Below are 14,512 nucleotides of genomic sequence, written 5' to 3'. Positions count from 1 at the left end.
TATTGTAATATAACTGAGGACTCTGACTCATGCAAGGCTGAGTGAGTGAGTGAGTGAGTGAGTGAGTGAGTGAGTGAGTGAGTGAGTTAGTGCAGTGTAGTTTTCTGCAGTCTACTCTGGCTGGCGGGACAAGCCGTGTCATCTGCTGCATGCACTCTGCAAGTACTTCAGCACCCACATGCGCTGTCAAAAGCTGGAACTGCTGTGCATTAGCGAAAAAGGCGTAAACATCACACGAGTTCACCCAAAGGTGTCGTATATCTACTGGTGACGACGGTAAAAGCTGTGTCACTGTTTCACAATGTCGCATTTACAGTGTGATTCACACACAGGCGAGTGAGTTTGAAGGGGTATTCGAGTTCTAGTCTATAATAGCAGGTTCTTTTTATAGTGTGCCACTATAAGCACACTCTGAAGGGAGAAACCAGAGGAGTGGGTGTCCTACTTGCCAGCATCCTCTGGGAGTCGTGTGTGTGTGTGTGGGTGTGTGTGTGTGTGTGTGTGTGTGTGTGAGAGAGAGAGAGAGAGAGAGTGTGTGTGAGAGAGTGTGTGTCAACTGAACAGACATCTCGTTTATTATTGTACCGATCTATCTGTTTGGACATTTGTGGCCCGCACACACAACATTTTTTATGACTTGATAACCTTTAACAACTGAAGTCCAATATCAGGTCCAGGTCCTACAAGTATTAGCAATATAGTTCAACAGTGGTCAAATGTAGGTTACAGCTGCAAAAAAAAAAAGAATGGTCCAGCTACTATGTTCTTTTTTGTTGTTGTTATTGTTTTTTTGGTTTTTTTGTCTGATCGATTTAAACAGGAACAGTAAAGAACGTTGGCTGCCCAGAGCGAGCTGTGACAGCTGGTCACAGAGGCAGACAGAGCAGCTTTCTGCAGTGAGACTGGGGGCGAAAATAAAAAAAACCTTAAAGGGCATTTTGAACCTTGAACATTCTGCTGTTGTTATTTTTAACTCTAGTCTGAAAGACCTTACTCAATTACACAGGTGTATTTGATCAAATTCATGATGGTCCCATTCTGTTTAGTGTGTCGCAGGCATTGCAGTGAGGCAGCACGCACAATACCACTTTTACCACCCAAAATAGAATGGACATTATTGATGTCATTAATTACAGCTGTGTTTACCCTGCAACGATATATCTTAATGGATGCTGTGAATATGGACTGTTATTTGCAGCCTGGGCGAGCTACCCACTCCCTCTCGTCCTATACGTCGAACATCTTCTACAACCCAGCAAGTGTTCAGTTCTGACTGTGTACCATCACATCATATAAGCTAATGCAGGTGAATTTAATCCCGGTTCCTGATTTCTTTGTTGATTCAAATTACATTTCTTTGTGGAAATTGTGGAATTCCTAGCTTGAGCTAGTGGGATGTTTGTTGTCTGATCATATTATATGGTTACACTGTTGTTTATTTGCACTGAGAGTTATTCTTGACCCCCTCCCCCCCTTCATCAATGTTGTCACGCACACACAGACACATATACACATCAGTCACACACTGTCACTGCCACATTAGCGGCACATTTTTTGGGACTGTGGCAGATGAACATAAATGGGGGTGAAGGAGGGAGGTGGGGAGGGTGTGAGCGAAGCTGGGCTTTAGAAGTGCTGAGCCCAGGAGATGAACACATCTACAGGGAGACAACACACACACACACACACACACACACACACACACACACACACACACACACACCTGCTCATTTGTCTGCCTTGGTAACTGGTTTACACAATGAACAGGTGGTCGTTTGTGGTCTGCTCCCAGGCATGAGACAGAAAGAGAGAGGGAGGGAAGGTCTCTGCAGAATTGAAACTCTTTGTTTCACAGTTTGGAAAAAAAATGATGCTTTGTGTGGATCTGCCGCTTTTAATGATGCAGACATGACTTCAAAATTAATTGCATGTGCTGATTAAGACAAAAGCCTGGCTTTAAATTAGGCAAGTGGTGGTGAGGGATGAAAGTCTATGCTTGTACAAGAGATGCAAAATTGAACCTCAGAAAACTGAACAGGTCAGTACACAACCTAAGGTTCAGCTGTACATGTGAAAAGACAGAGATGAAACTGTGACCCAAAATCTGCAACACAAACCTGTGGCCTTGCAGGGCTCATGCCCCCCCCAAATAAATCCCCAAAAAATGACCTAAATAAATGTGTGTGTGTGTGTGTGTATGTGTGTGTGTGTGTGTGTGTGTGTGTGTGTGTGTGTGTGTGTGTGTGTGTGTGTGTGTGTGTGTGTGTGTGTGTGTAAAATATAAGGCTCTGTGATTAGCAGTCACCTCACAGCTTGATGGATCTGGAGATGGTTTATAATGATTTTAAGCAGATGTAAGTTGTAGTAAATGTGCTAAAACATGTAAATCAGTTGGAAGCTCTGAAGCCTTTTAGAAGCAAGTATAACATAAAGTGCTTTGGTAATCAAGACCAGATGCCCAATGTTTACTTTGCCTACTTTTCTGAATGACAGTGCTTTGTTCCAAGATGCCAGAACGTTCCAGAATGCTGGCGTGAATCGTGTCAATAATACATTGCTTTACATGCGGTTATTTGGCTTGAAGCACTTGGATACTGCAAAACTTATCTTGGGAAATGTGCTAATTATATTATTTTAGAAATGGTTGGAAATGTTTTAACCGTCCACATGCCACACATTTAATGATTTGCTCAGGTGGATTAGAGGTGTTTGTTGTATTATATTATATAACAGTAATATTTTAAATTCCAGACTATATTTTCAATTGGAATGCTTGTCCTTGCTGTCTGTCTCGCTTCATCAACCCACACAATTACATTTTTGGATTACTCATCTATTTTACACAGGCCTGCTTGTCAGAAAATGACTTTACATACTCTTGAGGTAAACAGATATTTTTGGATGAATGTATTTTGGATTGGAGACAGTTGAAATAATTTGTAAGAGTTTTTTTCCTTGGTCTAGCTGTTGTCAGCCGGACTTATTGATTTTCTAAAGCAGAGGCTGTTAAATGTTTGATGTCTGATAGTTTGTAGAATGTTTTTACTGAGCCCGAGAGAGCTGAAGCTATCAAACCACAATGAGCGACTGAACTCCAGCAGAGCCGCAACACTTACTTTCATTATCGATCCATTTTATTAATACTTTCTTTGCTTACGAATCAAATTTATAAAAGCAATTATAAAACATTACCTGTTAGATGTCAAAAAATAATGAAAAATACAAGGACATACCTATGCAGTGACTCATAGTTCCTGAGGAATGAATGAAAATCAATAGATTTACCTTCAGATTTATTGGATTCTTCCCTTGCGCACGCTTCACATTTTCTTCAAGTTTCATGGAAATCAGCCCACTGGATTTAATGTAATCCTGCTGACAGCCTGGCACGCAGAGAGCACAGACCTCCGCCCCCGCCAATGAAATAAAAAGCCATTCATGCTATATTAAATGGATCTGCACCAAAATGTAATGGGTTCTTGCCCGGCCCATGCTACAGCCTTTCACCATTTTTTCATGACACTTTTCCTTGTAGCTTTTGCATAATCCTGCTGAGAGAAAAATAGACTGACAGATAAACTGGAATGATTGACGGCTGATGGTGAATTATCACCTCGAATATAGCCTGCAGTATGTGAGCTGTCCGTCGGCCTCCTGTCCAGATCATACACAACTCTTTTCCTGAATATTTTCCTTGTCCATCCTCTGGGTGGTGAAGCTTAAAGCTACTGCTGAATGTTTCCTCTCCTTATACTACACTGATGTATCGTACAATAAGTCAAAATGCATAATTCTGCTGACCATGATGTAGCACCGGTTGCTTTTGCATGTATATTAGTTAAGTAAAAATGTCACCATTGTTTCAAAGAGTTGCTTCTTGTGTTGTCACACACACCCCAGGCCCAGGGCCCAAAGTACAAACAAAAAAGGACGAAAAAGACAAAAAAAGAATACATTTTGGATCAAAATAAGTCCTCTGTGTTATATTGGGAGGAAGAAGATTTTCCCTTTGAAAGCTGTTTCCTGAATCACAGAATTTTTCATAAAAGTTCTCTCTAAGTCATCTGAGCGCTTGCAACCCTGTTACCCTATTTAAAGCAGATAAACCCGCTTGTTAACGCTATCAGTCAGCAGTCCCTCCTAATGTTTCAGACGCTCCTTCCCAGTTTAATCTGTCCAGGCTATATACCTTTACTATGCTGGTGGCTAGTTAACTTTAACTCAACTACACTCTTGAATTTCTGCTTCATATTCTGCTGAATAATCCAATCAGTAATGGTGTCTAGTTTTTATTGACACGATTATCTGCCGTGGTGATGAATGATTCCACATCGCTTCAATAGTTTTAGTAATGTATTTTCTGTATGTTCAAGGATTTGAATACACAGCAGCTGATTGGATAAACATTTGTATTAAGCTAGTAAACTGGAATGAATCACCTCAACTGCCTCATAAAGAAAGACCTGTGTGTTTCAGCCTCAACACCTCATTATTTTCCTGCTTTACTAACTTACTATAGTGATTAACTGTTGTGTCTGAAAAAAGCTGATTACATTTACATGCTCCTGATCACACGTAGGTCTTATCAGCAAGGTTTCCTTTGCTAAATACTGTCCCTGCTTCAAGAGTGGAACTGTTGGCTCTCACTCCAAGTGAGCCCTCCAAGTATCTGCTGGTCAGCAAAAGGAGGCAATGTGATAGCGGCAGGTGCAGCCACCTAAAATAGTAGTAGAGTGGAGGGGGAGGCCCAAAGCAGAGTGGTAGAGGTAATGGAGAGAAGGGAGAGAAAAAAAAGGATGGCGATGAAATAATACTGAGAGGGGAGCCGATAGAGAAGAATAATGTGAAATGAGAGAAGGGTTGGGATAAAGAGAAAGAGAGAAATAACAGCAGCAAATATACTGAGGATTCATCAGCGATGATTCACTGGAGCACAGTCACGCTTGTGTATTCTGTGCTTAAGCTTATCAGTCAGACACCACGTAACATGCACAAGTGAGTTGTGGCACTGGTAGGGCTGAAGTGACATGCATGCAGCAGCAGAAGTGTACGGTTTTCATCATCATAGAGCCTTTGTTGTTTGATTACGTTTTCATTGTAGATGAAGTTGTTTTGTCTGAACAGGAAATAAATAATTCACAGTTTACCTTTACAGATACCTTGATTTTGCTCAGATTAAAATCCACCTAAGTACATCGATAATGCTGTTTTCCTTCCGCCACGAGATGAAGCGACATGCCAACTTTTAGTAATATGCTTATCAGCCACAGCCTGCTCTCCTCTGTGGTGTGTTTGGAAGCTGAGACCAACAAAGACCTGCTGACCTGCTAGTTAGCTTAGCATAATGAATGGTAGTGGGTGGGCTGTGTGGCAGAGCTTAAGATACCAAATGCAGAGGCAGATGGCTGCACACTTGGGGTCTGGTTCTGCCTGAGTCGTCTTCCCATTAAAAGAGAGTTTGTCCTTGATGCCATTGCCAAGTTCTTGTGCATACAGGGCAATGCTTTGGTGTCTGTAAATGATAAAGCAAATACAGTCTAGACCTGCTCTTTGCAAAATTGTCCTCAGGTAACTTCTGATCTGATTTATTTTATTTTTTTTTGGCTCTAATTTTCTTCCCTAGGCGCTATGCAAAGAAAAGCCGTCTAAAAAAGTCAGATTCTCCCCCCCCCCTCCCCATACATTTTGAAACGTTGAGGAGAAATCGTTTGCTTGAGTGCGTAATTTAGCAAAGTACATTTGCCACAGGGCTCTTTAAAGTACAGTCTGATGGAGGTTGCTGATGGTGCACCTGCCTGGTCTCTCCCCATTTTCAAAGGGAAACCCCCACCGCCTGGATTTCATCATCACTCTTCCTGCTGCCTTACAGAACTGCTCCCCTCTTCCACCCACATGCTGAACAATGTGCTGTCCCTCACTCTTTTTATGTCTGCCGGAGTATAATCAATGTCTTGGGATAGCCTGCATCAGCACTGCTTGATCAAGGCATCTGACAGAAACCAGGAGCCATAAAGAGAACAGATATGTTTGCTTGAGAGGATAGTTTTGAATACAGGACAGGTTTGAGGTGGAGGGAACTTTATCAATCCAGAGTTTAGTGTGTGATTCAAAAAAGAAAGAATGAAATAAGACTGAAATTAAGCTTTTTAAAATTAATTTAGATTGTGAAAAAGCTACAAGTACAACAAAGGGAATACTTTATATCATACATCACCCTTTGATGCCCAAATCCCTTGCAGTGTTGTTTTTTTAAGAGGCCATGCCCCACCCCTTTATCTTTTGCAGTGGGCCAAGGGTTGTGTGACATCACAAAATCTCCCAACCTTTAACTCTGATGACAGTCTTTCTGTCTCTCATCTCAGTTAATGCGGAGACAATTCTGTCATCTTTGATCTTTGACCGCTTTGATCGCCACATACATACACACAGACGGCGTCAAAGCTGTCCTTAATCTTGTTGTCACCTCTTAGATCCTTGACCCCAGTCTCAAACGCGACGCTGCTCTTCGTCAGAGCACCAGTAATGCATATGCTAAGTTTGACGTCAATGGGACCGACGGTTGCTGAGATAAAGACATACGGTTATAAATACATCAACACTTGGCTGGATACTGCTCTTCATTTCCCATCATGGCATCAGTTGAGACAGCGTGAAAATGTCCCACACAGCACCAGACAACCACACAAACTTAAACTAATCTGTCATTGTATGCCCAAAGCTCCATTGTCCCACTTGTCTCAAGTCCGACCTTGACCGTATCCTCCATATAAGTATTTGGAGTTCGTTTAGAAGAGCATGAGGAGATTGGGAGTGCAGATATACCTCAGTATTTTTCATCTGTTTGCCTCCTGTGCAGGGCGGGCAGTATGCCTGCTTGTCTGGGGAACCCTGGTTACCCCCTGTCTGCATACGTATCATCAGACGGCCCTAGAGAATATACAAAGGTGTCTACTTACAGACTGCTTATCTGTCCCTCTGGTTGAAAATCTATGCTGCATTAGGCCCCTATATTTAAACACTCCGATGTGTTTGTGTAACTGTCTTGTCAGTTCGGACTTAATTGTTCCTTCCTCCCCCTCTGACCCCAAACATCCACATAACACAGATGCTTCAGGTCCAAACATGGTTTGGCTGTAACCCTACACTACTGAATGGGTTTTATTTACAAATCTTTTAGTGTTCAGGTGCCAGTTCAGTGGGTCAGATGGGTGATAACCCAGCAGACCCTGACTGTCACTCAATACCTGACTCGGCTCTATTAAAAGCAATGAGATTAACAAATAATCGGGATTTGCAGTTGGCTACAACATAGTGTCAGATGTAACCTTCAAATCCTGAAAGCTGCCTCTTGTTAATAATAAGCTCCAGAGTTTGTGTGGTCTCCAAAGTGACATTTTCACAGGGTCAGACTGGAAGTGATCCACATAGTGTGACTGCTGGAAGAGAAGGACATCCGTCCATCCGTAGTTGCAGGTTCACTTGGCAGGGCTCTATTATTAGTCTCAGTTGTCAACTATCAGGATTGTTGACTACTGATTTTCACAATGAATATATATTCAATAATGTGTAATGCTCGGGGCATCCCTTTGTGATGAATCTGCAAAGAATGATCGCCCAACTTTGTGGCCCCCCTCGACTGCATAGCCAGTTTCAGCTCATTGTTCAGCTGTCAGCCGTGCAACTTTCTACTCTGATTCATTCTCCCTCCTCCCATTGTGTTGTTCAGGGCATCAGCTATTTCCAGAGTAAAAGCTATAAAAATCTGTACATGACATGCTCAGCACCAAACATCTAACACAGCAAACATAGTGGAGCGCAGAGCTCAACGATGAGGTTCTGAAAGTGAAAATCCTCTTTGTATTTTCCATAAAATTGTTGCTTCTCAGCTATAATATCTTAGTTTTGTTTTTTTTAAAGATTGTTAGATTGTATGAACCTAGTTCCAAGGAAACCGGGTTGTATTATTGATCTCACAGAGAACTATGACACTAAACACAGTGCATCAATGACATCTAAATGGTGGAGGATGGCGTTACTACTATCTACTGGAGTAAAACTGTTACCTCTGTTCAGAACACAGCGGTTTATGTACTGTTGGTAACTTGCACAGCTTTATAGGGAGCTGTTACATTTCTTGACTTCAGCCTTCTGTTAGAAAAAAATGCATTCGGTGAGAACTTGCCTGGACCAACTATGTGAAAATACCATTCATAAATCAGCTTACAGCATCATGGTCGCTAAAATATATACACACACATTGAACATATATTCAATATAAAATATTCTCCTTGAGCTCTCAGTCTTCCTGAAGGTCATTTGATGTCTTCAGAAGTCATTTTATTTCAGATGGCATATGTTTTTATGGATGACTCAAAAAACCATGCTGATCTGGCCTCACCACCAGTGATGGCCAACTGAGTGCAATGGTGGCTTCTGTCAAAATCTACCGTTCAAATTTTTGAGGCTTAGTGATTAACAGCATCCAGAGTTTAAAGGTAGACGGAGCAGCTTTAGCACAAACTTGTTAACCAAAACAGGTAAAAATAAAGATGTTTTTTTTTCCTGCGGTGAAAATTTTACTACTAATTTTGCAGACCGTTTGTATTATGTTGCATCAGTTTGGAGCTGCAATCAAGGGATAGATTATTTTGACCATAGATTCATCATTTCAAGCTTTTTTCCAAACAAAAATGTCCTAAATATACAGATTTGCCTTTCTTTGTCATTTGTGACAGAAAACAAGTTTTGGATTGTTTGAACACGTCTGGGAAGTTGCCATGAGCATTGTTTCTTGACATTTTATAGCCTCAATGATTTATCATGAAAATAATTGGCAGGAAAATTGAATCAACGATTAATCAATCATTAGTTGCAGGCCACATCAGGTTTGCCTTTGTGTATCTAATGAGTGTGTAATGTCTGCGTTTGTCATCTGACTTCTTGTGTTGGAGTAGTGAGGTACTGTGCTTTAATACACTAACAAGCTCAGTCCCATCAAGGAGGGACAAATACTGCACCACTTTTATTTAACATTATTGAGAGGTCTTCATGCGGTCCACTTTTAGTAACACTGGCACATTGAGTGGTGCTGCTCATGTCTGCAGTGAACAAGGAAGGGCACGTTGCTCCATTTTCTAGAGTGGAAGGCTGAAAAAGAGAGTAGAGGACGGAGGAGACATTTCTAGGCTGAGGAGAGATAGATGATAGCCTTGCCAAAAGAAGAGGGGACACTCTTCATATGAAGAAACACTTGAGGCCTTGGGGTATAAAAGAGAGGAGGGGATGTTATGAGGTCATTGATCTGCGTCACTTGCCATTTTCCCACTATGCGTCAATGACATAGACATGCAAACCGTTCTGTCCTCGCCCTGGCTTGAATTTGCCTGCCTATTATCCAAACACTGTGTCATGACAATTCGATGGCGCAGAATCACGAGGGGGAGATTGTGAGCAGGTCAAGTATGTGAAGACAGAATTATTCATTAGTTGTTTGACAAGAGGTGAGAAAAGTCAGGTATCTGTCCAGATCCGGGTGAGAGGAATATAAGTCAGGTTAAGTTGATGGGACTACTTTTATAATGACTGAGCAAAAGGAACAGCTGAGAATGCTGAGTGTTGGGTGTGGGTTTCACAGGGGAGGGGGTGTTTATAGCTGTATTTACACCAACCTCCGCGGGGTCCAGCCATTGACGAGGAGCAAAAGAACTACTGTCTATTAGGATTCTGCTTGTGAAAGAAACTATTTGCCCGCTTCTTAACTGGCTTGTTAGCGTTTCAAGTTGGACTGATTATATGACAAATTGTTAGTAATTTTTTAATGCAGAGACAGCAGCCTGAAATGTTTGTCTCTCTTGTTAATAGAATAGTTTTCTAATTCCAGGATTGAACTTTTAAAAAGATGTATAAAGCCATGCACAGATATAAACTGTCACTCTGAGTTGGGCCTTATCAAGGACAACACTGAAGTAAGTTTAAAGTTTGATGTTTATTTAGAATTAAGGGAAAACGCATTAGATTGAAATACACATTACAGCAAAGGATGATCATCCAAACAGCCAACAACAATACAAATTATTTATATTTATTAATAGGATATTTATAAGTATTTTTTTTATATGATAAAACTTGTTGGGAATTTTTCTGTAAGTTGGAGAGTCACCTGGTTGCACATCAGCACCACATATTTAGTTGGGAATCATATGATAGGTGCTTTTTTTAAAGTGTTGTAGGCAGGTTTCCCTCTTCTGCCCTGTACTAATGAAGCATGTTGTCATTAAACGGCCAGTATTGTCGTCAATATTCCAATTGTCATACCAACCTTTATTCAAGATGCCTTTAAAGAAAACAAAAACAAAAAAAATATTTAAGAGTGAAAAAGTAGTCAGTGCAGGGGCGAGCAGCAGCAATGACCAGATGACTGGGAAAAACTGTGTTGTGATGGCCCAAATTAGCACCAGGAGCATGAAATATCCTGCAAACACGGGTCATTGAATAAATGTGTCCCTTACTTGTGTGTTGGGTGCAGGATGACCAGGTCGTTCTGCAGTGCACTGCCTCCGTCCTGAAGGAGCAGCAGATTAAGCTTTGCCTGTCCTGTGAGGGGTTTGGGAACCGCCTCTGTTTCCTGGAGACCACGTCTAATGCCCAGGTAGGATGCTGATAACCTTCAATCAGCAATGACAAATCAAACTAGCTTTGGTCTCTGGGGATTAGTGACATTTTATGTCGCTGTCTGTCTTTCGCAGAATGTGCCCCCAGACCTGGCAATATGTAACTTCATTCTGGAGCAGTCCCTGTCGGTTCGTGCTCTGCAGGAGATGCTGGCCAACACAGTGGAGATGACCGAGGTAGGTGCATGTTTGATTACTCACACAAAAGAAAGCCAACAGCATTTAGATATCTGTATCCGGTCAGTTCCAGTATATGAGGTGTTTTTCCCAGTTTACAGTTGCTAGCACACAAATTATGCTCCAAAGGCACCTGCAAACTATTTCAAATTGCTCCACTTTGCAGACCGAAAATTGTGCAGTACTTACTCAAAACTTTTTGAAATACATCTAACACACTTTGCTGCATCATAGAAGTCCTGCCTGGGTCGGAGGGTTGGAATCTGCACTCTTGTGTTACATAAATCTCTGACTAGAGCAGCCCAACAAGATATAATATGTAAATAGGACAATTTGGGAGTTATTTGCAGATCATGTTTTTCCAGAGGCTTGTCTGCAGCAAGTCTTGAGCAAGTAACCTATCACCTAATATGTTAGTGTTCCCAGAAGATAATTTTTCACTGTGTACCTCCACAATGCAATGTAATAATGTCAATATATATAAATGTTGTTTATGTGTTGCTCATATACACAATGTATTTTCCATGTATTGGATGTATATTTCATAATTGTAACCAAACATGTAAGTGTCAAAATATAAAAACACGTTGCCTGTCTAGTGTTAATTTCATGTGGTAAAAGAGAGGTGTGATTCCAGGTTTCAGTTTTGTGTTTTTTTTGTTTGTTTTTTTTCTGTGTTGGCAACTCTCAGATCTGATTGACGATTGGGGCTTTACACACTCTCACCATTCTGTAAACTTTTGAATCCACTTATCTATGTGAGCATCACAGATGGATTTCTTGGCATTTATTTATTTATTTTTTACTTGGTATCTGGACCCCTCCCTTCCCTCCCCTCCCCTTCTTGCTCTCTGCCAAGCAGGCAGTCGATTTGGACAAATGGGTATGTCTGTTAACAGATTTGTTTCCTGTCACGTGTGTCTCAACCAAAGTGGCAACTGTCCTTGTTCCAGTCCTGCTTCCCACTGGTGTCATATAGAGTAGTTAAAAAGTGCCCTGTCATTCACATATCACCATTCATATCTGCTAATAATGGACAAGACTGACGAGTCTGTTCAGATTCTTCTACCAACTGATAGTTGTACTGGTAACCTCCAAATCTAACATCTGCTGTGCCTGCAGGACGCTGATGTTGAGCTGTTGGGTGCAGCAGCCAATTGTGTAGTTTTTATGAATAACCACATATTAATCAGCGCCTTGCCTTCACTGGGTCTAGCAAGGGGTCACAGTGCATCGGCCATTTGCATTTCATGCGGAAGTATCCCTACCACCTCGCTACTGTATTATCTTGCCTTGCTTGATGTTGTTTATGATACTTGGGCACATTGTTTTTGTTGTTCGTTGTATTTCATGAACATGTCAAGCTGAATAATCTTCCTCTTTTTTCACAGAACGTGTTGATGCAGCATTGTAAAAACAGACAATTTGGATAAAAATGTGTTTCCTTGCCCTTGTTTATGTAGTTGATATTATTTCAGGTAAAGTATGTGTCCTGGTCGCTGCTCTAGCACCTCCTGTGGTCGGTCAGGGAACTTATCCAAGGGTGGGGAGAACTTTGGGTCATAGCATAATCCTCCTGAAACTCTTTGCTGCCAGGTGAAAAGATGTTGCCAGAAACTGCACGTGTGACAGAGGGGGAAGCACTGGGGTGGTCTGTGGTGCTCCCCAGAGCAACGGAGGGGGTGGAGCAATGACCAGGACATCTTGGTAGGGTGAATTTGCAATGTGCATTTGGGGAGAAAAACTAGGGAAAAGGCAAAAAAAGACATCGAGGAAGAGCAAGGATGTGGAGAAGTTTAGCTAGCTGTAAAGATGGCTGTTTGCAAGTTTAGTAGTCCCATCATCACGGCATGGTTTGGAAGATGTGAATGAGTAAAGCCTTCCAAATGATTAGTAGGAGGATGAGAATAGCATGGCATGCCCCCCAGAGCTAGATGGGAAACTGGAAATTCCCAGACCTCTGAGCTGGAGTATGTCCCTCTTCTGACACACACACACACACACACACACACACACACACACACACACACACACTTTGGAAACATGCACCACCACCTGTCCTGATGGAGTTAGCGCTAATGCGGACCAGGGTTAAAGGTGCAGTGATACCACTTGACATACCTGCCCCTTTCTCATCCCAAAGGATTGTTGGTGTTTAACCTTACATACAAGAGTAATGTTATCGACTTTTTGCTTAGAATAAATTGTTTTTCTATTTTTAACTACTGTAGTAATTGTGTTTTCTTGTTGCACACTTGCTGAATGTTGAGAAAAGGTAGGCTGGTTAAATGTTGTGTTTGCTTATGTGGAAGATTTGTGGTGACTTGATGTGTAGTTCTTTAGCGTTACTCACATCATCCTTATTACCTGATATATAACTAATATTGCATAATATTAGTTTTAACAATATTTTCACATTTCTGTATTACTTTTAATTTTTGTGGTTTTTGTCGTGGTTGGTCCCAATTTCTTGCGTGTACAGTATCTGTCATTGGACAGTTCATTGTAGTGTTGTGTCTGTAAGTGAATTCTGCTTGATTATAACTTGACAGTTCAATATTCTTTTCAATTATGTGTTCTGATCGAAGACTGACCGTTATTTTCTTCCTTTTGTTCATTTTATATGTTTTGTAATCTTACAATGATAAATTGAGAGTAGATACAGTATGTTTTTAGCCTTGAGTGAGCTACAGTATAATTTATTGTTAAAATGCTGAAATGTTACACTCATCATGCAACAGTTGATTCAGTAATAAAACAACATTTCAACAGAACATAATAGTTCCGGTGAAAGGTGAACGGGATGGGGGTGAATGTTGTGATCGAGCCATTTTTACAGAGTCATTTCAGCTGTAAATAATGAGTTCTTCTGACCTCTGGACCTTCTTGAAGAAATGTTTCTCCCCCCCCTCCTCCCCCTCTCTGATAAACATCTTTATTTGAAGTTTAAAGTCAGTTGTGTGATTTGTTGAATATTTCTTTTTTGCCCCCCAGTCGTCTCAAGGTGGTGGCCATCGTACCTTACTGTATGGTCACGCCATCCTTCTGAGACACAACCACTCAGGCATGGTAAGACTGGCTATGATTACTTGTACAAAGCAGAAAAAGTCATTTCACATGGAAGTGCGCAGCATTTTTAACATCGTTTTGAAGGTACACTCCCTTGTGTGTTGTGAGGCTAAATGGTGTTGGTCACTGTTGAGCCTCACAACACAAAAGGCAGTGTACCGTCGAAGACTTAATGCTAATGCTTCATTACTTTAGTTGCTCAATCTTTACATCTGTTTTGCTAATGTTTTAATCATGTCCTAAATGAAACCGTTCTCTCTAGTACCTAAGCTGTTTGACGACATCACGGTCACTCACAGACAAGCTGGCCTTTGACGTGGGCTTACAAGAAGATTCCACTGGTAAAATCTTTTTAAAAAAAGGCAGCGCAGCACATTTTTTTTACTTAGTTTCTTACTGGAACAAATTATTTTTGAGGCCCGGTACCATTTGGTTCATAAATGCAGTGTTTGCCTTGCATTACGATTTACTCTCTGTCATAGTATATTGTTAAAATATTATTTAGGGGCGTATTATGTCGTATGAGCAGATGTTTTTCACAAGATTCTCTGAAGGTTTAACACATTTTTTAGATTACTCTCCATTTTGGAATTTGA

General features: G+C 41.1%; 1 protein-coding gene across 4 annotated transcripts in view; it reads left to right on the top strand.

Moving 5' to 3' along the window:
• ryr1b (ryanodine receptor 1b (skeletal)) overlaps positions 1-14,512 on the top strand; it is a 76,859-nt gene that overhangs the window by 8,168 nt on the left and 54,179 nt on the right. For 3 of the 4 annotated variants that reach the window (XM_086216392.1, XM_086216394.1, XM_086216391.1), the window contains exons 3-6: positions 10,526-10,648; positions 10,746-10,847; positions 13,842-13,916; positions 14,179-14,257. In XM_086216392.1, the coding sequence (XP_086072518.1) occupies positions 10,526-10,648; positions 10,746-10,847; positions 13,842-13,916; positions 14,179-14,257 (379 nt within the window). Of the gene's footprint in view, positions 1-10,525; positions 10,649-10,745; positions 10,848-12,432; positions 13,123-13,841; positions 13,917-14,178; positions 14,258-14,512 lie in introns of those variants that run through there. The other variant, XM_086216393.1, reaches the window with a different exon arrangement.

The sequence above is a fragment of the Aulostomus chinensis genome, chromosome 10, assembly GCF_037954235.1.
Source record: "Aulostomus chinensis isolate RoL2024-O1b breed Wild chromosome 10, RoL_Achi_v1.0, whole genome shotgun sequence".
Classification (NCBI taxonomy): domain Eukaryota; kingdom Metazoa; phylum Chordata; class Actinopteri; order Syngnathiformes; family Aulostomidae; genus Aulostomus; species Aulostomus chinensis.
This window is presented reverse-complemented; position numbering and strand designations above follow the sequence as displayed.